The 27281-nt window shown below is 54.4% G+C and overlaps 3 protein-coding genes and 1 long non-coding RNA gene across 7 annotated transcripts in view; 2 read left to right on the top strand and 2 right to left on the bottom strand.

Moving 5' to 3' along the window:
• The first annotated feature begins 9 nt into the window (after positions 1–9).
• Positions 10–6509, top strand: MED22 (mediator complex subunit 22). Of its 4 annotated transcripts, none has more exons than XM_027615813.2 (5): positions 10–210; positions 636–789; positions 2261–2341; positions 3133–3293; positions 5764–6509. In XM_027615813.2, the coding sequence occupies exons 2-5, from the start codon at positions 667–669 to the stop codon at positions 5951–5953; spliced, it is 555 nt and encodes a 184-aa protein (XP_027471614.1). In that variant the 5' UTR covers positions 10–210; positions 636–666; the 3' UTR covers positions 5954–6509. The 4 variants fall into 4 exon arrangements, with proteins under 4 accessions (XP_027471614.1, XP_027471611.1, XP_027471612.1 ...); XM_027615810.2 differs by having other exon boundaries at positions 17–210; positions 3085–3293; XM_027615811.2 differs by having other exon boundaries at positions 19–173; positions 3085–3293.
• A 1310-nt stretch (positions 6510–7819) lies between these two features.
• Positions 7820–10033, bottom strand: LOC113934754. The gene is made up of 3 exons (XR_003523786.2): positions 9838–10033; positions 8445–8531; positions 7820–8166 (listed from the first exon to the last, which is right to left on the bottom strand). It is a non-coding gene; the product is annotated as an uncharacterized LOC113934754 (long non-coding RNA).
• A 164-nt stretch (positions 10034–10197) lies between these two features.
• On the top strand, positions 10198–19044 carry SURF6 (surfeit 6). Its single transcript, XM_027615554.2, has 5 exons — positions 10198–10350; positions 11421–11654; positions 12229–12317; positions 13427–13627; positions 13823–19044. The coding sequence occupies exons 1-5, from the start codon at positions 10257–10259 to the stop codon at positions 14300–14302; spliced, it is 1098 nt and encodes a 365-aa protein (XP_027471355.2). The 5' UTR covers positions 10198–10256; the 3' UTR covers positions 14303–19044.
• Positions 19045–23110: 4066 nt separating this feature from the next.
• ABO (ABO, alpha 1-3-N-acetylgalactosaminyltransferase and alpha 1-3-galactosyltransferase) overlaps positions 23111–27281 on the bottom strand; it is a 43523-nt gene continuing 39352 nt past the window's right edge. The window contains exon 13 of the mRNA XM_035723784.1: positions 23111–26849. Within this exon, the coding sequence (XP_035579677.1) occupies positions 26162–26849 (688 nt within the window). The 3' untranslated portion in view covers positions 23111–26161. The remainder of the gene's footprint in view (positions 26850–27281) is intronic.

Below are 27281 nucleotides of genomic sequence, written 5' to 3' on the forward strand. Positions count from 1 at the left end.
AGGGACAGGACCGCCCTTGCCCGCCTCCGATCGGGGGCGGTGCCTTAGTGCGGCCGCCGCGGCGAGTCGCGGCGAGCGGCGCGGAGCCAGGACTTCCGGGGAGGGGCGTGCGCTCCTCTGCACCCCTTCCCGCCCCTGTACCCGGCCTGGTCGCCCCGGGTTCTGAGGACCAGGTGGGGGCGTCGGGGCGGGGTCGCCGTCTTTTCTCAGGTGTGACCCCCCCCCTTCCCCTGCTACAAAGTGACGCCCAGGCCGCGAGTTCGGTCGGTCGGCGGCGCGCAGGCCCCGGGCCAGTCGGCCGGAGCGCGTGGGCGCGCGGGGAGGGAGGGTGGTCCCGGCCGAGGCCCCCCCGGAGCGAGCGGGCTGTGGGCGCGGCGGCCCTCCGGGGGCCCGGCCTGGAGCAGAGGGTGCGGCGGGGGTAGAATCGGAGGGACGTCTCGGCGGAGGGGTGGGGGGCGGGCGCCCGCGGACGCGCGCTGGCCGGAGCCGAGAGCCCGCAGTGCGCTTGTGTGCTGACGGTTGCACGAGTCTGTCTGACGGGAGGGGTCTCTCCCGAGATCGCGGTTCTGCCGAGCTGGGGCGTGGAGGGTGGGCGGCTGGGGGGGGCTCGGCTCACGCCGGACTCTGGCTCCCAGGTGCCGCCTCCGCGCTACCTGAGGCCCCGCCATGGCCCAGCAGAGAGCCCTGCCGCAGAGCAAGGAGACGCTGCTGCAGTCTTATAACAAGCGGCTCAAGGACGATGTCAAGTCCATCATGGACAACTTCACCGAGATCATCAAGACCGCCAAGGTGGGGGCGGGCAGGCCGGCTCCTGCGGCTCTGAGACCAGGGAAAGGGGAGGGGTCTAGCCAGTGGTGAGCTGAGTGGCCGGCCTGCTGCGGTCGGGTGTCACACGGGTGGGGGGGATCCAGCAGTGAACGCACAGGCCAGGCTTTGTCCGCATGGGGAAAATATTGGGGAGGGCAGCAAGGGGGTCCGGAGTAGCAAACAGGTCAACCGATAAATAAACCAGCCAGTTACAGGCACTGGTAAGATGGCCTGGCTTCCGCGTCCAGCGCCACTTAACCAGCAGCATGGGTCTGGGTGAGGACCAGACCTCCCCGTGCCTCCGTTGCGCCTGCATCCTAAGGCCCTTTTGGTGATTGGGTGACATTGTCTGTGTACAGTGGTTGCTGTGGGGCGTGACTCTGGCCCAGACGTGGTTGCTCTTGCCCCCCAGTGCAGTCAGGGAGAAAGGCAGGGGAAGTACCCTCCTGGTGGTTAGAACTGGCTGTCTGGATCCGGTTGGCAAGCCTGCTGGGCTGCAGTGCAGGAAGTGGGGATGAATCTTGAGACTGCTGTAGACCTCGGAAGGCTTGTTAGGGCCATGATTAAGAAAGCTAACCTGTATTTAGCGTGCATTCACCGTGTGTCACACCGTGTCATGAGAGCTGTTGTGTCTTACGGTATTTAACTGTCACACCAGCTCTGTGGGACAGGTAGTGTTTTCTTCATTTTCAGAGGCGGAAACTGAGGCTCAAAAGACTAATTTGCCGAGGTCATTCTGCTAATAGCCGGCAGAGCCAGGATTTGAACCCAGGAATCCAGCTCCTTACTTTAGGGTGCCCTGCCCCCAGCCCAGGGCTGGCAAGGCCCCCTGTGGAAGCCCTGTCCCATGGACGAGCGGAAGCTCTGAGTAGCCTGCACTTTGGACAGGCCAGGCCAGGCAGCACTCCTGGCTCCTCTATGCACTGTAGGAGACACCTTGGATGCACTCTCTGAGCTGTCCCTGCCTCAGCTTTGCCCACCTGTAAACCCAGGATGGCGGTCCAGGCTTCGGTGAGAATTCCACAAGATAATGGTGGTTAAGCGCTGAATATGGCGCCTGGCAGACTGGAAGAGCTAGTAAACAGTTGCTCAAAAGAAATACATCGTGCCTTTATGCATTCAGCAGCTGTTTACTGAACATCTGAGCTTGCGACCCCATCTTGTACCAAACGGCTGCACACCCCAAAGAAGACTTGACCTAGACCTCCCTGCAGGCAGCACAGCAGTCAGGGTCCACGGGCATCCATTTTCCCGATGAAAGTGCCCGTGAGCTCCTTAGAACAGAACAGGAGGGGGTGAACGCTGACCAAGGTCTGGTCCGCCGCAGTGCGTGGCGGAGAAGGTGAAGTGGACAGCAGGCAGGAGGCAGCAGCGGCGGGTGTCCTGCAGCCGGCTAGTTACCTGTGGGCTGGGGCACCTGCCAATTCTGGGGTTTTTTTTGTCTGCCCTCCAGATCGAGGACGAGACGCAAGTGTCAAGGGCCACTCAGGGTGAGCAGGACAACTATGAGATGCACGTTCGAGCTGCCAACATTGTGAGTTACCAGGTGGAGGGCGGGCCCAGGGCTGCAGGAGCCTTGTGGTCCCACCTTTGAGGGGGGTGGGGGGCGAGTGGGCAAACCACTCCTCAGGAGACTCCCCTCGAGAGGAGGGCTGTCTGGCAGCTGCACAAGGGGTGGCAGATAGTCGGCCACATCCATCTTGGAGAGTGCTATGCGATGGTTAGAAAGGGATCGACCCTTCCTTGCCGATGAGACAGCTCCTGGAGATTGATCATGAGAGCAAAAGCAAATTGCCAAACAAACCAAGATGTGCGTTTTAAATGCCTCTGATGTCTCAGAACAAGCACGTCAGCCAGATGTTTCCACGGATGTGTGCCCACGGGTGCAAACGCATAGGAAAAGCCCCAGAGGAATCCTGCCCAGCTGGCCTGCTTGCTGCTCCCAAGGAGGCGCAGGGGCAGGTGTTACACGGGACGGTAGTTTTATCTGTGGGGCTTGAGGCTTTGTGAAGCATAACCTGTGTAAGGGAGGGTCAGTATCCCTGCAGCGGCAGCCAGAGTGGGGGGGGGGGGCTGGGAAGCTGGTGGCGCCTGCCTTGGAAGCATGTCCATGGGTGGGGGCCGCGGACCCTGCCCTCCCGTGAGTTCCTTTTGGTTCTCTCACTGCACGACGACCCTGTGAAGGTCAGTGCTGTAGTCCCACTTGACAGATAAGGAAAGGGAGGCAGGCCTGCCGCGGCCTCCTCAGCACGCCTGCCCTGGTTCTGATGGCCTCAGGTCCGAGCCGGTGAGTCCCTGATGAAACTGGTGTCTGACCTCAAGCAGTTCCTCATCCTCAATGACTTCCCGTCGGTGAATGAGGCCATTGACCAGCGCAACCAGCAGCTGCGAGCCCTGCAGGAGGAGTGTGACAGGAAGCTCATTGCCCTGCGGGACGAGATCTCCATCGACCTGTATGAGCTGGAGGAGGAGTATTACTCGTCCAGGTACCGATAGGGCTGGACCCTGCGCAGAGCACAGCTGGGGCCCCGGGCCCGGCCTGCGGCCCCGAAGGCCCCGTTTTTGCAAACCCTTCCTGGTCTTGGCAGCACAGACACGTGCCGGGGTTTCAGAGCAGAGCTCGCGGTCAGAGCGATTGATGGACAATTTACGCCGCCTGCCAGGCCCTGGGCAGCAGGATGAAAGTCACAGAACTTCAGGGTTTGGGTGGGCCAAGCCCCAGAGCGGAGGGCAGAGCCAGCATTCGTGCTGGGGCTGTCGACTGCCTCACTCTGGGCCTGTGTGCTTCTCTTAGTTTTTTAGTCAATATTTAAACGTTCCAGCCAGGCCTGGGCTAGTTTCTCTTGGCAGCCCAGGCTCATGCCCCGAATGTGCAGGATGCCAGTGCTTGCCTAGGGATGCGGTTCCATGTGGGGATCCCCAAGTCTTCAGCGTGTGTGTCAGGGTCCACGGTGGTGTGGGGGTGGGAAGGAGGAAGAAACCCGAGCAGAGGATGGCCTTGAGAGCTGGGCCTGGGGTATCCAGACCACTGAGTTCCTGTTCAGCCCAGCGTGGTTCACGGACCAGAGCCTGCCTACATGTTAGGCCCATGCTGGGCCCCAGGGATACAGCAGTGGGCAAGACCTGTCACCCCAGCCCGCGTGCACCACTTGGAATCCTGAAACCTGAGTCGTCTGAGCCCAAGGGGTCCTGAGAAATCAGAGTCCAGGTGTAATATACACAGGGGAACTGAAGCTGGAGACGGGGAAGCCTTATATCTTTGTCCCTGTTAGCTCAGAAAGTCAAGTCTCTGTCCAAACGGAGCGGTGTCCCCCCATGCCTTTGCCCAGACAAACGTGTCCTTCCTGTGGTGGCTTTTTCAGATGATCCTTTCTGCCCCGTGGAGGCCATGCTGGGGCCACAGATGCCCAGAGCCAGCATGGTCTGTGGTCTGGGCCTTGGTTTCCCTGCCCTGTACTCAAAGCCAGCCCTCACTGTCCCTGGCCATCTTGGCCTCTGTGGGAAGGGACAGTACCACTGTCCAGCCGGAGTGGTTCTAGACTTTTCCAGAGGGTTCTGGGGCCACCTCTCGTCCCTGATACCCATCGGCTCAGCAGACATGGCGGCAAGTGCCTCCTACACACCAGGCCTTCAGAGAAGGGTCTGGAGTGGGTCCCTGGGGTGGGGGTGCTGTCTGTGTCTCAGACCATGCCAGGGACATGGTTCACAGCCCCGTGGATTTTGCAGAATCCCTTCATGTCCCTGTGTTTGTTTCCTGCTGCCCCCAAGGACCAGGCTTGTGGACTGAGTGGTTACAGGACAATTTAGTCCTGCGTCTCGAAGTTGAGGGCCGGGTTAGGGGTGGTGGTGAGGGACCTGCCCCAAGTCACTTTGACAAGACTGCAGGAAACCCAGGGGCCTGAGTGCCAGGCTTCCTGCGTCCTGCCGTGCCAGTCTCTGTCTCACCCAGGGGGGTCCTTGCTGTCCCTGGTGCCTTAGGAGGCTGAGTTCCTCCCTCGTCTGTAGATACCTGTGTAAGGCCAGGGCTCAGTTGAGTCACGGCTGCCGGGCTTTGTGCCCCTCCCCAAAAGCCAACACAGGTTGCCATGCCCCGCATGCCGGTGTCCACACTCGCCCGCTCTCTGCTCGTGACTCGCTCTTTCTCTACCTCTTGCCCTCTGCTGTCCTTGGGATGCCGCTCTGTGCCCAAACCACTGAAGGCAGAAGAAGCAAGGGAGGGAGGGAGGTTGGGGTCAGATAGGCGTGGGACCTCTGAGCTCTAGTCACCCCTGGACAGCCGTAGTGAGTCATACTCCTCACCTGCATCCTCACTCCGGCCTTCCCGTGCCTGGGCAGGCCAACACTGCTGACCTGTGTTAGAGGCAGGGAGACTTGAGTTCAGGGGGCCTGTGGGCCTGTTGGCCGCACAGCTGGTACAGTGGTACCGCACAGAACACCAGGGCCCCTGGTTCTGTCCCGATTCGGGCAGAGTCCCTGCGGGGCAGAGAACCCAAACACAAAAACAAGACGGGGTATCTGCTCTCGGGGTCCTCACAAAGTGTAGTGACTATGGAGAGACCATAGCGAGCTCTGGACAGCTGGAGCCAGGATAGGAGGCGGCAGCATGGGCTGGCTCAGCCTTGTGGCTGTCAGTTGGGAAATACACTTGGTCAGTCAGAGGGACCTGCCAAGGTCACAGAGCCTGCTGGTGGCTGGTCCTGGAAGGGTCCCTCCTGTAGGATGCTGTATTGGACCCTGAAGCAAGGGCAGCCCCACACGCACCCCCCCCCCCCTCATAGCCAGGCCTGTGTAGAGAGGGGCCAGCACAGAGAAGAAGAGGGGAAAGGCAGGTTTGGGGTGTGGTCTGTGTTTTCGTAACTCTGCTTCTATCTTGCTTCCCCGCCCCCACGCCCCGCCCCGGCTTCCGCCCGTCTCTGCCTGCTCCTGTCTCTCCCTGGGTTTCTGGTGGTGGAAAAGCTCAAGTCTTTGCGAAGCTAATGACCTGCCTCTGTGCGAAGCGTACTGGAGGCTGGACCTCGACACAGACTCTGCTGATGGCCTCTCGGCCCCTGTGCTGGCGTCCCCGGAGCCCAGCGCTGGCCCCCTGCAGGCTGCGGCCCCTGCCCACTCCCATGCCGGCGGCCCTGGCCCCACGGAGCACGCCTGAGCCTCCCAGGGCTCCCCTCCCCACACCCCTAGGTTCTTAGGAAGTCTGGTGTCCCTTCCGGGCTCGCCACAGCTTTGCTCCTTTCAGCCTTGCTTCCCCTTGCGAACTTTAGCCCAGGGACAGCTGCCCCCGTCCCCCCGCCAGGAGTGTTGGGGAAAAGTAGCTCCCCCAACCGTTTCCAAGGTGGCCCATCTCCCTCTGAGTGGTCACCTCTGTTCACGACCCTCCTGGTCGGCTGGGCAGAAGGTTCCTGGACAGTCCTGTTGAGGGCCCAGTAGCGGGGCAGGATGTCCTGCTATTTAAAAGCTGCAGGATGGTGCTCAGAGTGGACACTGTTAGCCAAGTCCAGACTCCCCCTCTCAGGCCAGGCTCTCTGTGCAGAGCTACACCCCTGCCTTGTCCTAAGGGCCCCTGCACTAGGTGACTGTCCCCGCAGGGCTGTGGCGGGGAGAGAGATGCTGCCTGCTCTCGCCGAAGCCAGGACGGGGACCTTCCTAATTCTGCCATATATGTTCTGGTAATTTTGTAATAAGACAGCTGAATAAAAACAGCACTGCCCTTTTGCATTGGTTGGCTCTTTCTTGCTAATCCTGGCCCACTCCGGGACCACCCTTGGTTTCCCAGTGGCTGTTGGGAGAGCAGCTCCTAGGATCTGCCTGGACAGACTTGGGCTTGGGCAGGGACTTGGTCAGTTTGGGGCCGTGGCTGCACGGCCACTGCCTAGAACTGCTGGGGATCTAGAAAGTCCTTAATATTTGGTGATTGAAAAACCGCTGCCATTGCCGCATGTTCTAAGGTCCGGGTGCCTGCACTTCTGGTCCCTCTTGTCCTCGCTGCACCCGGAGTCTGTGCTGTAGTCACCTGCACTACAGGTGGAGGAGGAGTGGCCACAGGCTTGGAAGGGGCTGAAGTGTTGTGTCCGCGGTCACTGAGCTGGGAGATGAAGCAGCAGAAGTCAGGACTCAACCCACAGGGAATGTTGGGCCCGATGCCTCGGCGCCAGGCTCACAGGCGCGGGGGTGGGGGTGCGGGTGGTGTCACACCAGAAGACCTAGGACTTCGACCCCGTGCCCTGTCACCAGCATGCCTTATCTCCTCATGAGGGAGACATGGGTTGGTATGTAGGGGAGGGTGACAGCCCACAATCCAGTCTCAACAGGGAGGGACACATGCTGAATTATGCTGGATCCCAGAGACCACCCCCCCACCCCCCATAGCCAAGCAGAGGCACCACAAAAGTGGGACCGTGGGGCCCAGTCCTGGGTCTGGTCCTGGTTTTCTGGGGTGGTCTGGGGAAGTTGTTTTCCCATTGAGAAACTAGGTGATGAGCTCTTCCCGAAACACCTTAATTGCAGAAATAACTTGTACTTAACACTAACTACAGAAAAACGGATTAAAACCAATGGAAGCCCATGTGGGGAAAAGCCTGGAGTCGACCCAACCTGATGGTGGGGTTTCGAGCGTCTTCAGTTTCCAAACACCCAAGCAGCAAGATCTCTGCACCATCGGTGTTACGCTCTCCTGGGCTGGGCCAATGCTCCCATTGGAAAATGAAGTTGTTTCTCCCCTCCTAAAGCGAGTCAGCTCTCCACCACCTCTTCCTCTCCAGCCCATGCCCTGGCAGCAGAACGAACTCACTGGAGAAACGGGCTGTTTGCAGCTCTCCTCTGAGCCAGCTTCCTGCAGGTTTTGTCTCCATGGCCCCAGCCGAGCTACATGTGTTAGGGTCCCCAGTGGCCTCCACACCGCTAAACCCTGGGTGGTCCTCAGTCATACCACCTTTGTATCGCAAGTGTTTTACCGTTCAAATCCCTGATGAAGGCATAAAGGTCGCATGAAGAACACCCACACAGACACATCTCTGGATTCACCTTTTGCACCTTTACTTGCGCTCTCGTTTATAAAAACCACCTGATTTAATAGCTGCAGGCCTCCTCATGACACCTCATGTCTAAATACCTGCCAGCTTGCCTCTCTAAGAAAAACCAACACTCTCCACGGCTCAAGGCCAGCATCAGGCCCAAAGTGAACAATCATTCCATAACAGCATCTAGGATCATGACCCGTTCTACTTTTCCCAGTTGTTCTCCAAGTGTCTTGTTATACTTATTTTTATTTTGCATTGCATTTACTTACTATTTCTTCTAGTCTTTTGAAATCTACAACAGGATCAGGGTGGTGGTCTGGAGTGGGTCAAGTACAGTTCTCGATACCTATTTATTTAAAAAGATTTATCCATTTTAGAGTGCATGAGCGGGGGAGGGGCAGAGAGGCAGGATGGGGGCGGGGGAGGCGACACTAACAGACGCCCAACTGACTGAACTTCCCCCAGGGATACTTTTAAGGGACAGCCAACGGGATTTGCTCAAGGACTGGGTGTGGGGAACGAGAGGAGGCAGGGTGGCTTCAAGGTCTGAGCCTCGAAGCATGGAGTGGCCTTAACAGAGACAGAGAAGGCAGGCAGTGGGGGGAGGCAGGGTTCTGTACATACTCGTGGAGATGTGTCTCAGATGTCCAAAAGGGGGCCTGGAGTTCAGGAGAGTCGTCAGCACCAAGTCAGGAGCCCTGAGGAGGGTCACTGTGCAGTAAGAGTTGACAGAAAAGGGAAGTGAGGCCCAGAGAGGAGAGAGCAGGTAGGTAGGAGGAAGGCCTGTCATCTGGGGTTTCCAAAGTCCTGTGAGGTCGGGATTTCAGGGAGGAGGTAGGATTAGCTGGTTAAACGCTCCAGACAACTCCCACAGAAAAGGGAACTTAAAATTAAGGCCCATAAATCTAGATTTGCACTCGGAACTCAACTTTTTTCTCCGTTCTCTGTGGCAACTCTGCTGGCATCCGTTACCCCCCGTCCAGCAAAGACCTCAGGAAAGCCTCAAAGACCTCGCTGGAGATGGTGATGCAGGACAGAGAACCCCAGACTTGTGGTGTGGACCAGAAGTCTCACTGAAAGAGGACCCATCATCCCCCGCCCACATCCCTGTCCCTCAATCCGTCTGGCTTCGATGGTTAAAACTGACGGTGCCAGGAAGAACATGTTTATGGCTCAATGAGTGTGCTGTATAGAGATTAGACTGTGTGCCCCGAAAATCTGTGGGGGAAGGCGATGAAGCTATCCTCAAGCACCTCATGACAGAGATTAGGGGTAGAGAATTAAATCCTTAGTGCTTCAAATATAACATCAGAAGCCTTCTTAAATATACTTTGAGGTTGTAATTTATAAATCCATGCCCCAGTCTCTCCCTTCCCCTGATGAATATCCCAAGGCCCCCTTCTCTACTCACCCCAAAGGCAACCCTCAAAGGGCTCTGGGTTGTGTCAAAGCCTGTCATTGCTATGAATTAAGGAACCAGGTGCGGGGGTCTCCAGCCTCAGGCTGGTGAACACTCCTTTCCTTCCCGAGTTCTTTTTTAAGTTTTTTAAATTTTATATTTAATTTGATTTATTTATTATGTATGTACGTATGAACGAATGAATGAGAGCGCGCAGCAGGAGAAGAGGGAGAAGCAGACCCCCCCGCTGAGCAGGGAGCCCTCTTCGGGCCTCGATCCCAGGACCCCAGGATCATGACCTGAGCTGAAGGCAGATGCTCAACCGACTGAGCCACCCAGGCGCCCCACCCCGCGTCAGTTCTTAAGGGAGAAGCCTTGTTGTAAATCTCAGTCTGTGATTGCGCTGTTCAGAGCAAAGATTCCAGTGGGTCTTCCCTGAGCGCCCCAGCATCCTCCTTACACCACCTCACATCCCCTTCCTCCCGGACCTTTCTCCGGAGCACTATCACCCGACTCAGCCTGTGCTTGTCTTACTTTTCACCCGTCACCCCACCGAAACGCAAACCTGCCGAGGGCACGGGTGCGTGTTTTTTCCAGCGCTTGGAGCACGCGCCGCACCTGCTAGGCGCGCGGTCCTCTCTGAGCGGACGTGCTCTCGCCAGGTTCCGCTTGGGATTCGAGTCCCCAGAGGCCTGAACCACGGCGGGTCTGTCTCGTTGCCCCCAGGTACTGAGCGCCTATAGTGGACGCGGCACAGTGCTGTGGGTGGGGGGCAGAGGCGGGGTCGCCAGCTCCTTCCGGGTCCGCGGGCAGTGCCCGGGAACCACGGAACCCGCCCAAAGCCCACAATGCTTTGCGCCCCGCCCCACGCGCTTCTTCCGGTCGGGCCAAGCCTGGCTAATCGAGCACCGCGCGCTGGCGGCTCGGCGCTCGGCCGGCGGCGCCTGCGCAACGCGCGGTTTCCGGCGTGGGTGGCGCGGCGGAAGCTGCCGGGGTAGTGTGTGTGCCACACGAGGAGGGCCGCGGAGACTGCGGCCATGGCTTCTCTGCTCGCCAAGGACGCCTACCTGCAGGGCCTGGCCAGGAAAATCTGCTGCCAGCCCAGCCCGGAGCCGCAGAAACGCAAGTCCGGTAATGCGCCACCCGGGGTCGGACCTGGGAGGATTTGGTGGTGGGGGGTGCTGCACCGCCCGCTGCGGCCGGCCGGCGTGCCCCGCACTGTACCCTGTAGCTTTCGGCCGGGTTAGACACGTAGATGCGCGAAACACGCCTGTAAGATTCTAGGAAGACAGACAAGGGGTGTCTAACGTTGCCGCTGTCTCCCTGCTTGTTGTGGGCATCAGCCTAGGGGTTCCGGCGGATCCAGCCCCATCCGCTCACCGGGCGGGCAGCCCCTGCGGGGCTTGGAGGAGGTGACCCGGTAGAGTGGGCAGAGTAGCGAGAAGCAGGGAACCGGGATGCCTCCTGGCAGTGAGGCTTTACGGGGCATGGGTGGCTGGGAGGTCGATACACAAGCAAGCGAAACAAAGGCGGGCCTCACAGGAGCTGGGACTTGGGAGTGCTGCCTGGGCCGGGAGGAGGGGAGAGTGACAGGGGCTGCAGGGAGCTAGAGGAAAAAAGCGACCCTTTGTTTTTATGCAAAGCAAGCGTGTTCACTATACAAAGTTAAAAAATTAAGTGAGTTTTTTTAAGTAAGTCGGTTATAATTTAGGTTTACGTCTTTTTAGGTTTTTTCCCATGAGCTTAGTTTATGTATTAAAACACTCTACTTTGTGTTCTCGTTTTACCCGGTAAATGTGAACCTTATTTGATTCGTTAAAATGAAACCTGCGTCATTTAGCAGCCCTTTATCCATAGCAGTGCTTTAACTTGACATTGTAGGTGGGTATTTAGGTTTTCCTAGTTTTTCTCTCAGACAACATTGTGATGAGTATTTCTGAGGCCATATCTTTGTGCATATCCGGAATGGATTCTCACAAGCAGACTGCTGGGTCTAGTGTGGATGTTTTTCAGGGTTTTGAGATGTGTCGCTGATCTGCTTTCTAGGGTTTGTGAGTCTGAGCTCTACAGATAAGGGTGGGTCATCCTTCCTGATTCACTCTCAGCCTCCTTTTGGGATCAAAGCTTTTGCAAGACTTTTCCTGCCAGTTGAATGGGTGGCAAAGGTTGGGACTGCAGCCCTTTTTAATTTTGTGTTTCAGCCAGCAAAACTCAAGGCTCAGAAGCTGCTGGACCCCCAAAAAAGAAGAGGAAGAAAGCGCAGAAGAAATCCCGGGAGCGGGAAAAGGCTGTGGAGCTGAAGACCCAGGCTCCAGGGGAAAAGTCTCCAGCATCTTCCAGGGCCAAAAAGCCAGCAGTACCTGAGGAAGGAGAGGTCTTCAGCTCCATGGGATCTCCAGCAGATGGGGATGTGGAGCAGGGCCAGCTGAGATCAGGTGACAACATGGTCCTAAGAAAATGTGGTGCCAGGCACACTGGGGTACCTTGAGACTTTCCATAGAGTGAGCTTTCAGGGGACAGATCCCAGGGGCTCTTGGGTAGATGAGATCCCCGGAAGTACACGGTGGTTCCAGGTCACTTGGCAACTGGGTCTGGTGAGGGGCAAGGTCACGTCCCCCTAAGGACCTGGAGCAGCTTGCCCTGCAGCGCCTCACTCCCTGCAGATGTCCGAAGGGGAGTCATGGGAACTGACTTGTGGAGAGACGTAAGGAAACCCAGGCTGCAGAAGTTGGAAGAAATGAGAGATGGGTTTGGCTTGACCTGTAGGAAGTGTTTTGTCACACCACACAGGGGTGTTCTGTTCTGGAGGACGACCTAGGGGCCAGTCCAGCCTGAAGAGGTGGAGTGGAATTTACTGGAACTGCCCTGTAGGTGGACAGGTGGCCACCTGGCGGTCGTGGCGGGGGGGGCAGTGTGTGGAGGTTCAGGCTTTGAAGCTGGGCCTTGGGAAAAGGGATGGGACGATCAGGGAGGGGTTTTCTTCTCAGCTCTCCACCTCCTTCCTTACAGATACCCTGGTCACAGAACTTGACTCTCTCTTTGCCCTGGATGTTGTGAGGCAGCGGCTACATGAAAAAATGCGGGAGGCCCGGGGCCAGGTGAGCGGGGCGGCTGCTGGGGTTCAGGGAGCAGTGTGGTTTACTGCAGTGGTTTCCCTGCTCTGCCTGGAGGAGAAGGTGCCTGTGCTCTTTGTGGGGTTGGCTCCCAGCTCTGGCAGCCATTGTAGGGCTGACAGGAGGGACCTCAGCTGCTCTTCCCACCCCTGTAGCGGGTCCTGCCAGGGCCTTGGCAGCTTTGTTTGGCAAGAGATCAGGTGTGGTTTGCAGCATCTCAGGGAGCCTCTGTTCCCAGGGTCACCTACCTTGTATGATCTGTGCTGGGCTGCAGATTCCTTGTGCCCTCGAAAGAGGCTCAGCCTCCTCTCTCTGGAAAGCTGCCCTTGCTGAACATACCAGGCAGCACTCTGTCCCCCGAAGTGTCATGACAGCCTTATAAGTTAGGCGAGGACCTGAGATGAGGTGATCTCCACAGGGAGCACCAGACCTGAACCAGCCTGAGCTGTTTGTGCTGGCATTGTAGTCCTCTCACTCAGCCACCACCTCCCCTTTCCTGGGGACATGCCCTGGGCCTCTTGCTGTGTGGGGACGGTCCCCCAGCTTCTTTGTGCATCTGCCCGGGGATAAGCCCAGGGGTCATTCCTAAGGAGTGGTCCAAGCTCCAGGCCTGGTCCTTCTGCACACAGGTCTGGGTCAGCCTGGTCTAGGGTTCTCTTTTTGGCCCCAGAAGGAAGGGGTCAGACATGTCACCAGCAGAATGGTGCCATGGTCAGCACGGGCACTGAGTCATTCTGACCTGATGCCCATTCTAGTTGGTGGCTTTGGCTAAGCCTGTTCTTCTCATCTTTGGAGTGATGTAGGACGTGTTCCCTCTGGGAGTATTAGGAAGATAGAGTAACCGTGTTTATAAAGCACCCTGGTGTGATGCGCCTGGGGACTGGAAACCATGAACTCGGGGGTTCTCTTGTCCTTTTGGGGGTCCCTTGTGTTCTAGGTGATAGATCATTTCACAGGGGAACACTGAAGTCAGTGGGCATCTTGTCTTGCTCAACAGTCTCCTCACCTGCTTTCCTGCCTTGATTCCACGTCTCAGACCGGGGCTCCCCAAATTGGAAGGACCTTATACATGAGTTTTTGCTCTCTTTTTCCAGGGACACAACACGGAGCTGTCTCCCGCCGCTTTGGAGAAGAGAAGGCGGCGAAAGCAGGAGCGGGACCGGAAAAAGAGGAAAAGAAGGGAGTTGAGGGCAAAGGAGAAGGTGGCAAAGGCTGCGGAGGCTGTCAAGCCGCCCCATGAGCAACCCCACGAGCAGCCCCACGAGGAGGTGCAGCCGGGGCTGCTCTTCAATAAGGTGAGGGGCGGACACAGCCATGGAGCGTGGGGACCCGGGCTCTACCCCTGGCTGGCTGTGTGACCTCTGGCCCACAACTGCCCATCTGCAAAGTGGGGTAGTGACCAGTGCCTGCCCACGGGGGTGCTTGTCAGCGTTCAAGGGAAAGGCATCGTAAAGATGTAATTCACCTGGGTTGCAACTCTTACTTCTGAGGTGGAGGTGACCGAGGAGCAAGCAGCCAGCAAGGCCCAGCGCCGGAAGGAGAAGAGGCAGAAGCTGAAGGGGAAGCTGGCGCCGCTGACGGGCAGGAACTACCGGCAGCTGCTGGAGCGCCTGCAGGCGCGGCAGGCTCGGCTGGAGGAGCTGCGGGACCAGGACGAGGGGAAGGCGCGGGAGCTGGAGAGCAAGATGCAGTGGACCAACCTGCTGTACAAGGCCGAGGGCGTGCGCATCCGTGATGACGAGCACTTGCTGCAGGAGGCCCTGAAGCGCAAGGAGAAGCGGCGTGAGCAGCGGAAGCGCAGGTGGGAGAAGCGCACGGCCCACGTGGTCGAGAAGATGCAGCAGCGGCAGGACAAGCGGCGGCAGAACCTGCGCAAGAAGAAGGCGGCCCGGGCCGAGCGGCGCCTGGACAAGGCCCGCAAGAAGGGCCGGATCCTGCCCCAGGACCTGGAGCGGGCCGGCCTGGCGTGAGGGCCTGCAGCCCGGGCGTCCCCCTCCCTGACCTGGGCCTGCACTCCTACCTCGTGTGACCGCGGCCACAAGCTCGGTCTGTGCGGTCTCGGCTCCTCGGAACCCGGGGCGGGCGGTGCTCTGCGGGCTGACCCTGCAAGCTGGTTGTGAGGGCTCCGCTCCCATGTGAGAAAGAAAAGGAGTGCTGTTGAGAACAGAGACCTAGATCCTTCAGAGCCTGGAAAGAGGTGACTGGGTCCAGGTTCCAGCCTTCTCTTGGAAGGCTGCAAAGCTCCCCAGAAGTTCGCAGGGTGAGGGAGGCGTGGAGGGCGTGAGGGTTCTGGTGGGGGCACGTCACTGGCTCTTTCTTCCCCTCCCGGGTTGACAGGAGCCAGGAAAGAATGGCCTTTGGGACTGTCCACATCAGCCGAAAACTCACCTGGAAGGAAGGAAGCTCAAAACTGCTGTAGCCCAAGTCCAAGGTGGCATTGGCCTCAGGTGACTGGCAGAGGGTGGAACCAACCTTGGGTGCGACTGGGAGGGAGTTAACCTGAGTTGATTTGTAAGAGGAGCAAAAATTAGTCCTTAAGGTAAACACGCACCTGAAAAGAGTTAAGATGCCTGCTGGGGTCTGCCTGGGGGGCTCAGTGGTTCAAGGGTGCCTGACTCTTGGTTTTGGCTCAGATCCTAATCTCAGGGTCCGCTGATCAGCCCCACGTCAGGCTCTGCCCTCAGCATGGAGTCTGCTTGAAATTCTGTCTTGCTCTCCCTCTGCTCTTCCCGCTCCTGCTGTTTTTCTAAAATCTTCAGTGGAAAAAAATAGATGCGGGCTGGAAGTTCAGCACAGTGTGCGCCATGCCGGGAGGAAGGGGGAGACGGGGGGTGGCGCTGGAGGACGTCAGTCCAGGAGAAGGCAGGAGACAAGGAAGGCTAGAAGCTACGACTCGGCGAGGCGATGGAAGATGGCCAGGGAGGCGGTGGCATTCCCCGCACACCTGTGGGCAGGCGGAACCGCTGCAGATGCACAGGAACCCCGGGGGGGGGGGGGTGGATTTCATGGCTCCTGAGTAATGTTTCAGTAAAGCCGTCAATAACTCTTTTGACTGAGCTCCAGTTAAGAAACACTGTAACAAAGGCTGGTGTGGCTGTACTGGGCAGAGCGGACCAGAGGATAAACAGCGCTGTGGAGGGTAAGGTAGGTCACGGCGGGGTGGAGGGGCTCCGCGCCCCCGGCAGGCAGAGCGATTCTGACGCCCCCAGTGATGGAGCTGCAAGTCTCCCAGGGGAAATCCGCTCACAGACAAAAGCGGAGGATTTCTGGTGCCTCTCTTAGGCCTAGAAACACCCGGCAGAAGTCCGGTGGATACGGAAGGTCTAGATGAGGCTTGATGAGCTTGATCTAAGGACACAGAGCGGTGTGAGTGGGAACAAGGTGCGGACTCCACCCACATCTGGAGCAGCAACGAGAACTGACGGCCTGGTCCATGAAGCAAGTTCTCTGTTTCAAGGAATCGACGTCCTACCAGGCGTGTTGTCTGGCCGCGGCATGATTTAGTTGTTAAAGTTAAGACGTGATTGTAGAAGTTTCGTGTTCAGAAGTTTAAAAACGTACTTCTGAGTTACCTGTGTGTCATTGTGGGAGATGGAACCTATCGCCAAGTGTCAACACTGAAAATGCCCTGATGCACCTTCTCGGCCTCCCAGGCCTGGCCGTCACCCCCTCCCTGGCCCAGAGCTTCGGGGCTGCCGGTGTGCGGGACAGGGCGGCACATGACGTGCTCTGGGGCGGGTGACAACACAAGCAGCTCATCCAGGGACATCAGTGGGCGATAGCACATGGACAGTAGAAGAGCACAGAGTGGGTCGGGGAGGCCTGACAGACGCTCGGATGCTCTGGGCCTCAGGTGGGGAAGAGCCGAGTGCAGCATCGTGGGAGAAAACCTCTGGGGCCGAATGTCAGGAACGTTTCCAGAACCAAATGGTGGCAGTCCCCAGTTTCAAAGGTACCCCCAGCTCGGGCGGAGGGAAGCGGATGAAGATTGCCCTAACCAGAACCCCTCCTGCACAGGAACTGGGGTTCCAACATCCCAAAGGTCGTGGTAGTAGGAAAAGTAATAAGGGAAAGCTCACTAAAACAGAATCAAGAGACCAGAAAGAGGAGCTCTCGTGCACTCTGTCACCCGGAGTCAGTCGCAGAAAGAACTGTCACACACCCCAGCAGAAGGATCCTCCACAGGAGGGAATCATGTCTACAGACCCGACAGAAGGATGGACGCTTCATCTCCTGTGAGAAAACCACTACTCCAGCAACTCAGCCAGTGGGAAACTGCCCTCACGCTGAACTCCTGCTTTTGTCCAGTGGACTTCGGTTCAGGACAGCCCCTTCTAACTTTCTCCTCCTAAAATAACACTTCTTTCTTTCTTTGAGTTGTCTGTGGTTTTACTGTAGCTTGCATGTCCCAAATTGCAATTCTCTGCTATTCCCGAATAAACCCATTTTGTTGGTAAAGTACCGGCGGCTTTAAGGTCAACGGTGGTCTCCTTTTGGCCCTGGCTCTTTGGGTGGGGCTCGGAGGAAGGATCACAGCGAGCCTTCTTCGTGTCTGGGGCCCCAGGACTCGAACTAATGCATGTTTAGAAGTTCAGTGAGGGGCTGTGACCAATCAGGTAGCTCAAGTGAGGCTTCTGTTTACCAGACCTGGGGGTGGGGGGCAGAGGGGTCTCCAGACCCCGGTGGGTCGTCTCATCCATTTCACTGCAGTAGTCTGGGAGAAAGTCACAGGAAGCTTGCATACATGACCTGTGGAAATAACACTCTGCTGCGTGTTCTCTGTGCTTGGGTTAGAAAACAAGAAAAAACAAGTTAGACATCCCCATTCAATAAGGAAAAGGAGTAAAATAAGGGAAGCAGAGAAAAGGACTTGGTACGGAAAAGAGGAGATACGAATTACACAGTATTAAGTCTATAAACTATTAACAAAGGAAGAGGGAAGGAAGAAAGGAATGCTGCTATGCCTAATTCCCTGCAAATAGATTTGAAAATCTGAACAAAAGAGATCATTTCCTAGGAAATATAATTTAGAAAAGGTGATTTTTGGGAGAGAGAGAAGGTTAAAGCAGACTGCTTTTCATAAAGGAAATGGAGAAAATTTCCAGAGAGTTAACCCTGCCACAAAATGAGTCATAAGGATGAGATAAAACGAGGTCCAAAGTTTTACAGAATCCTACCCAAAAGTTTAGAGAACAGATTGTTTTAATTCTATTTAAACTGTTCAGAAAGTATAAAAAGTATTGCTTCTAAAACACTTGTATTAGTTGACCATAACTTTGGTAGCGAAATGCAACAAAGAGCACAAAAGGGAAGAGTACGGAGGGGCGGCACTTTGGGTCTGGCAGGGCCTGCTGCAGAGGAGGCGCCTCCCGAGTCTCCCCCGGGGGTGGAACAGGGCCTGCCACGTGACAGGCCACACCGACAGTCACTGAGTACGTGTACGTTTATGCACCAGCTCCTGCTGGGGGCACAACGCCAAGATGTTTTATCTTTGCCCCTGGTCCCTGTGTTCTAGAGGGTACGCAAAGCACCATTCAGTGGTGTGGGGAGGGCTCCTGTGGGGCAGTGCCCGGTGCATTAAAGGGGAACTGAGGCGTGGCTCCTGCCACGGGCTTGTGGTGCTAGGGGAAGACCCCCAGGGGAGCAGTGTGCACGCTTCTCCCTCTCCCTCTGCCCCTCCCCCTACCTGTGCTCTCTCTTGCTTGTTCTCTCTCTCTTGAATAAATACAATCCTTAAAAAAGTAACTGAAAATTGTTAGGATAAAATTCATAGAACATAAAACGACGTTTTAAAGCACCCGATTTAGAGGCTCTAGTGCACTCACGCTGTTGTGCAGCGCCATCCTTCTCTTGCTTCAGAACATTCCGCTCACTCCCAAAGGACCCTGAGCCCGTTGAGCAGTAACTCCCTCTCGCCCCAGCACCCACCAACCTACGTTCTCCAGTTACCTACGCTGAACATTCATAGAAGCGGAAACACAGAATATTGGCCTTTGGTCTCATTTCTTTCCCTGAGCAGTTTCTTGAGATTCCTTCCCTGTAACATTTATTAGGATGTCATTCCTTTTTATGGCTGAATCATACTGTTGTGTGGACAGACCACGTTTTGTTTGTTGATGGACTTTCGGGCTACTTCTACCTGTCCGCTGTTGAGGACCTGCTGCTGTGAATGTGTGTGCACGTGGACTTGTTTCAGGATCTGTTCTCAGTCCCTTCAGGTCTGTGCCCAGGAGTGGAATTGCTGGGTCCGGCAGTAATTCTGTAAAATGGGGGAACCACCAAAAGGTTTTCCACAGTAGCTGCACCATTTTCCATTCCCACCAGCAAATATGAGGCTCCAATGTCTCCAGTCCTCACCAACATTTCTGATTTTCCCTACTTTTGCTTATAGCCCTTTCCAGTGGGTGTGAAGGGTTAGCTCACGCTTGCATTTGCTTGATGACTAATGGTGTTGAGCAGCTTTATGAGAGCATTTTGGCTATTTGTGGTCCTCTGAGAGATGTCTGTTGAAGTCCTTTTCCATTTTTCAATTGGATGTCGTTTCTTGAGATGTAAGAGTTCTTTACACATTCTGGATATTAGGCCCTTATCAGATGTGATTTGCAAGTATTTTAAAATATTTTTTATGTTATATAAATATTAAAATAACCTTTTATCTTTTTAAAAATTAAAATTCAATTAGCATGCATATAGTACATCATTAGTTTCCGACGTAGCGTTCAGTGAGTCATCTGTCGTGTATATACCCAGTGACAGTGGTCTGGGTGGTTTCGGAGGCCTTCCCCCACAATCCCCAGCCCCTGCTCCTGGGGACCCCTGTGGGGTCACGCCCCAGCTCATGGAGTAGGAGGAGGTGTCCGCCAGCCTCGTGCCCATTTCATCTGTGGCCTGCAAAGACAGGGACGGGTAGCCGGCCCAGAGGCATCACAGCCCTGCCCCGCCAACCTCCCTGTCCCCCTGCTGCTCCCAGATCAGACACACACACCTGTGCGTGCAAAGCCCTGCACGCAGGACACTGACCCATCCCCGCAGGGCCATCGGGATAAACCCTGAGGCAGAAGCTCGCAGCCCCCCACACCCCGTCCCACCCACCCAGCCTTGACCTTGAACATGACCTGTCCACTGGGTATCTGACCCCTCATCAGCCTGCTCTTGAACGGCTTGGCCCACCCCACATGACCCCTGTTCACACACACACACGCGCACACACGGGGAGGGGCCTGGGGCTGCATACAGGGATTAGACCCTGTGGGGCTGGGTGGCTGGCTCTGCGCCTCCTGGTGTCACCTTTCGGTCTTTCCAGCCAAATGGACAGAGACGTCGTGGAGCCCTGACACGACATCCCCAGCGAGGGAGTGTTTGCACAGTTTGCTTTCCTCAGCCTGTAGCCTCCGGTCTTTGGGATGCAACATGGAAACATGTTTTTGGTTCGAGGATCTCCAACGAAATGAGCTGGGCAGCGAGCTGTTTCTGGAATGTGGGTTCCCGTGGCAGCACTTTGTGCATCATGGGGACCCCTGGCATTCAGCCTGGCAAGTTACCCCTCCCCACGCCCTGGCCCCGGGCATGATTCCAAGAGTTCCCATAGGAGCTTGCCTGTCCCAGGGCTGTGACATGGCTCCGCTGTGGCTTTGAACCCAGGTCAATCTGACCCAAGCCTGAGCTCATGCAGGAGCCTGAGGAAGTAGCCTTGAATGGTACAGCTTAAAGTGACGGAAGCTTAACTTTTACTGAATCTAAATACTAACTGTTAAATGTAAAAATCATAAAACATGTAACAGAAAAGGGTGAAGGGTGGGGACGCCTGGGTGCCTCAGTCGGTTAAAGCGTCTGCCTTCGGCTCAGGTCAGGACCTCAGGGTCGTGGGATCGAGTCCTGGTGCGGGCTCCCTGCTCAGCGGGGGGGTCTCTTTCTCTCTCTCCCTCTGCTGCACCCCCTGCTTCTGCGCTCTCTCTCTCTCTCTAACAAATAAAATGCTAAAGAAAAGTTTCTCTTGAAAAAAATAAAAAGGTTCGGTGACAGGTGGACCTCGGCAGAGTGGCTCGAGCCATGGGCCGGAGCTACGGCCGATGCCAGGGATGCCCCCGGCTCCTGCCGTGGAACCAGCCCAGGACCTGAGCTGGAGCTGCAGCTGGAGCTGGCTCCGTCCCCGGTGGTGGGGCTCAAGCTGTTTCTGGAATGCACTCCAGGGCTCAGCGAACTCTCAGGCTGGCATTGTTGCCAAATTTGGTGGAGGCACCGGCGGCAGAGAGGACTGCTGTGCTGGAGCTGCATGAGGAATACACAAGGAGAAAAAGTAGGAAGCAGAAGAGATGTGGGCCGATGATTCAATTAGCGATGCAGGGGAAAAGAAAGGGTCACAGTGAGTGCAGGTGAGGAGGCAAAGGGTCACAGCAGAATTCTTAGTATGACTGAACTAGGAAGCTCAACAGTTAACTCGAAACAGAAATCAGGATATAAAATGGCAAGAATAAGCCCGAAATGTACTGATGATCCCAAGTGTGAAGAGGTTAAAGTCCCCTGGTAAAAGACGCACAGATTGTATGACATGCTTTTTAAAGAAAAATAACTACATGACAGCTCAAAAAACAATAGCAAGGAGCCAAAATATTATAGGAGAAGGTCAATCAAGAAAAGCAGGTGTGTGGAGAGCCTGGGTGGCTCAGTCTGTTCAGCGTCCGACTCTCGATTTCCACTCAGGTCATGATCTCGGGGTCCTGGGATGGATCTCCACATGGGGCTCCACACCCAGCAGGGAATCTGTTCAGTTTTTCTGTGTGCCTCAGACTGCTCTGAAAAAATAAAACCTATTAAAACAAAAAAGGCAGTAGACATGGAGCATTTGAACAGAAAGGCTGGTTTAATCCATGCTACAGTAGAATAATGTGCCCCCCAAAATATAGGTTGATGTCCTAACCCCTGGCACCCGTGAACGCGACTTGGTGTGGACTAGAGTCTTTGCAGGTGCAATCAAGACACAAATTAAAGTGAGGTCAGAGCGGAGGAGAGTGAGCTGTTAACCCAGTGTGACTGACGGGCTTACACGCAGAGGCGAGAGGCCCAGAGGACTGCAGCCACAGAGAGACGCAGCGGGGAAGCCGCGAGCCAAGAAAGGCTAAGGGTGGGTGGCCACCACGGGACGCTGGAAGATGCAGCGAGGGTTCTAGAATCTCAGAAGGAGTGCGGCCCTGCCGACACCTGCAGCTCTGATTTCCAGCCTCCAGGACCGGGAGAAAACAGATTTCCATTGTTTTCAGCCACTCGGCTTCGGGTACTTGGTTATAACCATCCTCAGACACGAATCCAATCCCAATATTGAGTGTGCTGTTACTGACACACAGGGAGAGTCTTGGTCCTCTTAATTGGCATCTCATCTACAACCAATAAACACACCGAATATGTTCGGCAATTGCAATACGCCCTTAACCACCTATAGCTGGATGAAAACCGTGTCCATCACCTCCAAAACGTCCCCTCCTGCCACTTGTCCAGACAACTACTGCCACCTCCCTCCATGGCAGCCACTGTCTGGGATCAGTCACCATAGAGGGGTATTGCCCCTGCTTGGATAGGACACCCAGAATCCGACAGCCTGTGTGCTCTTGGGTCTGGTCTCTGGCTCAGCGTCATGTTTTGGAGACTCATCCACATTCCTCATGCATCTACAGTCCATTTCTTCTCTGTGCTGAGGAGTTTTCCACTGTGTGAATGCTCTGCTTTGGTTGTCTGCTGTTCTCCTTGTAGACATCTGAATTGTTTCCAGTGGGGGCTTTATCAACAATGCTGATAGAAATGTTCCTGTACAAGTCTTTTTGTGGACATGTGTTTTCAGTTTTCTTGGGCAAATACCGGGGCGTGGAACTGAGGGTTTACAGGGTAGGTGTATATTAACTTTCCAAGAAACTGCCAGACAGTCTCCAAAGTTTGTACCATTTCACGTACATTCTTTGCAACTACTCATAACGATGTTTTGAATGATCCATCAGGATGCCATAAAAGAAGTTCAACAAAATCCCCAGAGTTGAAATTGTACACTCGCTTGATTCTTGCTACAAAACTATACATCCACAAACACACGACTAAAGGATAGCAACAGGAATCACAACCAACTATTGCAAGTTTTAAGATTTCTTCTAAATAATTTTGAGTTAAAGACGAAATAAAAGCAGAGTAATTAGAAAGGAGTGACAATGTGGACACTGGCTAGAAACGCCCAGGACCACAACTTACTTGCGCTGCACTCAGAGGGAAAGTCAAAGCCACATGCTTTCCTTAGAAACAAGAAGCATTCTCAACAAATGACTCTGTTAACTAAGCATTCCACTCGAGGATGCTAGAACAAAGTACACCAAGCTAGAATTAAATAAACTAATAAGTATAAAGCAGAAACCACCATTTAAATAAACAAGCCAACAATAGGCGAGATGCTTCTTTCAATAAATAAAATAAAGCAGATAATCTTTGATACTCATGTAAAAAGATCAGAAAGAAAGAGATAGCACAAATAAACAGCATGAGAGATAAGACGGTCTGAGTTTAGATTATGCAGATTGAAAGTTACTGTAAAGTGAAAATCCTGTTCTTTTGGCCAACAAATTTGAAAATCAACGTGAAGTGGACAACTTTCCAAGAGAATGTAAATGATCAAACTTGACTCAAGAAGTAGAAACTTGAACGTGACTCTTGAAGGAACTGCATGTACCAGAGAAAGAACGAGAAGAGCCCACCAGGTATTACCGCCATAGATGTCAGTAGGTTCCACAGGCTTTTTGAGCAAGAACAAAGACCTCGAGATGATTCAGCTATCCCAGAGGATAGAAAATAAGGTTCTGTATCCAATCTCCCAGACTGTCTGGACCACGATGGCAAAGTCTCCCGAGGAGATCCCAAACGACCGCCATAGATGGGTGGGTCCTGGTGACTACAGACAGAAGAAAGAAAACCAAGATGGCAGAGTAATGCACCACGACCAAGTAGGGTCAATCCCAGTCTGCGAGGGTAACAAAGTCCAGAAATAAGGACTTCGCATTTATAAGTCACTTATATTAACAGTAAGAGAAACGTTAGATGATTCTCACAGGAGACTACAAAAAGACTTGACCCAACTCAAAATCCACTCCTGATTTAAGGGACAAAACTACAATTCTCATTTAGCAAGACCAGAGGGAAACATTCTCAGTGTAACAAGAGAGGGTACCGGGCAATAACCACAGGCACAGTCTCCTGCGCTGAATCCCCAGCGACATTCCACTTCAAGTAAGAAAGACAGCAGGGCCAGCCCGGGCCAGCGACGGAGGCTCCGCAGGGCGCTGTCTATGGGTGACTCTGGCTGGACACGGTCTGGGGAGCTGGTCTTGATTTGTTATTGCATTTAAGACCGAGGGAGTGTAAACTGTCTGCACCAGAGGGCGGGGATACTCAGGGCAACATGCTCCAAGGCATGAGAACAATGGACAAGAACAGGGAGAGAGAAAATGAACCGAAAATGAAAGAAATGGGGAAACTCTGATTTTTCGTTTTCAATCTCAAGAGCTGGTTTCTTCAACAAGCAATTTTTGAAGGAAGTGTTAAGAGTTAGTTGGACAGTTAGGTAGTCAGGGCCAGGGTCCCCAACATGAAAATATGGAGTCGGGACAGCTAAGATAAAACAGCACTAACATCCTGTTTTGCTCTCAGACACCACCACACTAACATTCTGCTTTGCAGCCTTTGCAGACATGACTTCTGCAAAACGTCCTAAAATAAGGCAATTAACCACAAGCCATTTGTCCCTATCATGCGTAAGGGGCAGTTAAGACATAGCCCTCAGGTGTCAGCAAAAAAAGACCATCAACACATTGACATTAACCTAATAGGTAGACAGATACGTGACCAAAGCCTTGATTTGCAGGACTCAGCATTGCCCTGGTTGCTTAAGATGGTTTTGCAAAAGAGCTCATAAAAACCCCTAAACTTAGAAACTCCAGGGAAACCCTCTCAGGCCCCCCTCCACTTGGGCCCCCCTCCATCTCTGGGAGCTTAACACTCTTGCTCAATAAACTTTGCTTTGCTGCCCACCACTCTTCATCTGGTCTACCTCTTCATTCTTTGAAGTGGCAGGACCAAGAACTGCGGGCACTAAAGGCAGAGAATTCCTGCAACAGAAGGATCTTGTGTGTTGTGTTCTGGGAGCTGTCACCTGCTCAGGAAGGGCCAGACGGGCACACAGGGAGGATGGCCTGCAGAGATGGGGGCAGTTTTGGGGGACGCACCAGCCCTCGAGGAGCACCCATGGCCACCAGCGAACCACCAGGTGCTGGGGGAGAGGAAGCGGCAGTCTCCATCCCAGCCTCAGAAGAATCAGCCCTGGCTTGTGAGCCTTCGGGTGGATGGGAGGGGCGCTCCTGTGGCCACCTCCAGCAGCCACTGGGCACCGCTGCTCAGCTCAGCACAATTCTGACGAAAACTCCAGCCAGGGGTACCTGGCTGGCTCAGTCGGTTAAGTGTCTGACTCTTGATTTTGGCTCAGGTCATGATCTCACGGTCGTGAGATCGAGCCCCCATCAGTTTCCACAGTGGGCATGGAGCCTGCTTAAGATTCTCCCCATCTGTCCTACCCCCAACTCTCGCCTGCACGCTCTCTCGCTCGCTCGCTCTCTCTCTCTCTCAAAAACATAAATAAATAAATTAAATTATATGAAAACTCCAGCTGGCTCCTTTCTGTAATTTGACAGAAGATTTAAATGTGAGATGGAAATGCAACAGGCCAAGAGCAATCAAAATACTCTTAAAGAATCAGGCGGGAGGACTTGCCGGACCAGATAGCAAGATGTGATTATGTGCCTAGAGTAACGAAGATGGTGTGTCATCGCCACAAGGACAGACCAAGAAACAGACCCAGGCACATGGGGACAGTTGACAGTAGGAGGCTGAAGATAGTGCAAGTCAGGGAAAAGAACTTTCCCGAAAGTTTTCAAACATGTTTTCAATAAGTGGTGCTCAGATAATGGTTATCCAGAGAAAGGAAAATTAAATCAAATCCTTACATTAAAAGCACACACAAATCATTATCGGTAGATTAAAGACCTAAGTGTGAGGCAAAAACATAAAGCTTTTGGACACTATCTTCTAACATAAGGCACTATCTTCAGGATTTCAAAGCAGGAGATGAGTTCTTAAATTTACCTATGGTAAAAGAGTTGAAGTAGCAACATACAAACTAGAAGAAGAAATTTTTAGCATGTGTCTGAGAAAAGTACTAACACCCAAAACACAAAACAAACTCCCCAAAGTCCATAAGAAAAAGACAAACCACCCAGAGCAACAAGCTATCATACACACAAACGAAACCCAGGAAAGTGCTTTCAGGCTGGGCCTCTCCCATTGTCTGGGGACAGGGTACAGCAGGTGTTTAGGGGTCATGCTTTGAGAGTCTCTGGGCGTAAGGCACCGTGGTAGGTACTGACCTGTAAGAAGAAGTCTTAGCTTCTGCCATCAGGAGCTCACATTGTAATGAGCAAGACCAATGGGCAAGGTGAGCAGAATGGCAGCAGATCTGGCCAAAGGAATACACTAAGTGCTTTATAGGGATGCAGAGTGAAGAGCAGTGTATTTCAATAGGAGGAGGAAGAGACAATCAAAGAAACTTTCCTGGGGAAGGTGACCTTGTGGGCACCATGAAGGATGAGCCCAGTTTCAATACAAGGACGAGTGGTGGGAGCCTCTCGAGAAGAGGAAACCGAGGCCCAGGGACTCATCCATAGCATCAAATCTTTGGTTGATCCCTTGCCCAGGGCAAGACCTGCTAAGGCTGCAGCCTTGTATGGAGACCTCCCTGGGCCCCGGGCTCTTCAGTTCCGGATTTCTGTATGATTCTTGGGCACCGCCACGTAGCGCAGTTTCCTGAGGAAAGGAGGCCTCTGCAGCATCCGTTCATCCCACAGGTACTCCGGGGAGAGCACCTTGGTGGGCTTGTGGTAGAGAAGGTACCTGTTCAGGTGGCTCTCGTCATGGCACACGGCCTCGATCGCATTGGCCCGGTCGACCACCATCGCCTGGTGACAGGCCGTGGTCAGCTGGAGAACCTCGACCACCGAACCCCCAAAAAAGCCTCCTGCGTAGTAAAAGTCACCCTCTTCTCTCAGAATGTAGGCCTGGGACCGCGGACGACGCTCGTAGGTGAAGCCCTCGCGGGCCGCCCTGTAGAAACCGGGGTGCAGGGTGCCGAAGAGGGGGGACAGGATCTCCACACCCACGTGGTCGCTGAACTTCATGTCCACGTCCACGCACACCAGGTAGTCCACCTCGCGGAGGAAGCGCTGCCGCGAGAAGTTGCTAATCATCTCCATGCGGTGCATGGACACATCCTGCCAGCGCGCATAGTTTCGGACCTCCAGGACCACCAGCTGCCTCCCTTCAGCGAGGGGCACCCTGGGCACATCGGCGGGCCGGTCGGTGAAGACATAGTAGGTGACCCTGTGTCCCACCATGAAGTGCTTCTCCGCCGTCTGCAGGAACAGCTCCAGGAAGATCGTGTATCTAAGGCCAACAACAAGCACCCCAGAAAAGGGAGGATGGGCGTTAAACAGAATCAGACAGCAGCAGAAAAACAGACTTGGGCAAAACCAGTTTAGAATACCATAGCCACGCCTTGAGGACATCATGCTAAGTGAAATGAGCCGACGGCAAAAGTCAAGCACTGCCTGATTCCACCTCGAGGGGGCGCTCTAGAGTGGGCAAATTCAGAGAAACAGACCCCAGAGGCGGGGGGAGGGGACATGGGGAGCTAGTGTCTAAGTTTTGCAAGAGAAAAACACTTGTGAAGATGGGCAGCCCTACGGTGGCACAACAATGTGAATTGGTAGCACTACGGAACTGTGCATTTCAAAATACTTAAAATGTTACATGTTATGTGCATTTGACTACAATGAAAAATCAAAACATAAAAATAAAAACCTTAGCCCATCTACT

Source organism: Zalophus californianus, chromosome 13 (assembly GCF_009762305.2).
Source record: "Zalophus californianus isolate mZalCal1 chromosome 13, mZalCal1.pri.v2, whole genome shotgun sequence".
NCBI lineage: Eukaryota > Metazoa > Chordata > Mammalia > Carnivora > Otariidae > Zalophus > Zalophus californianus.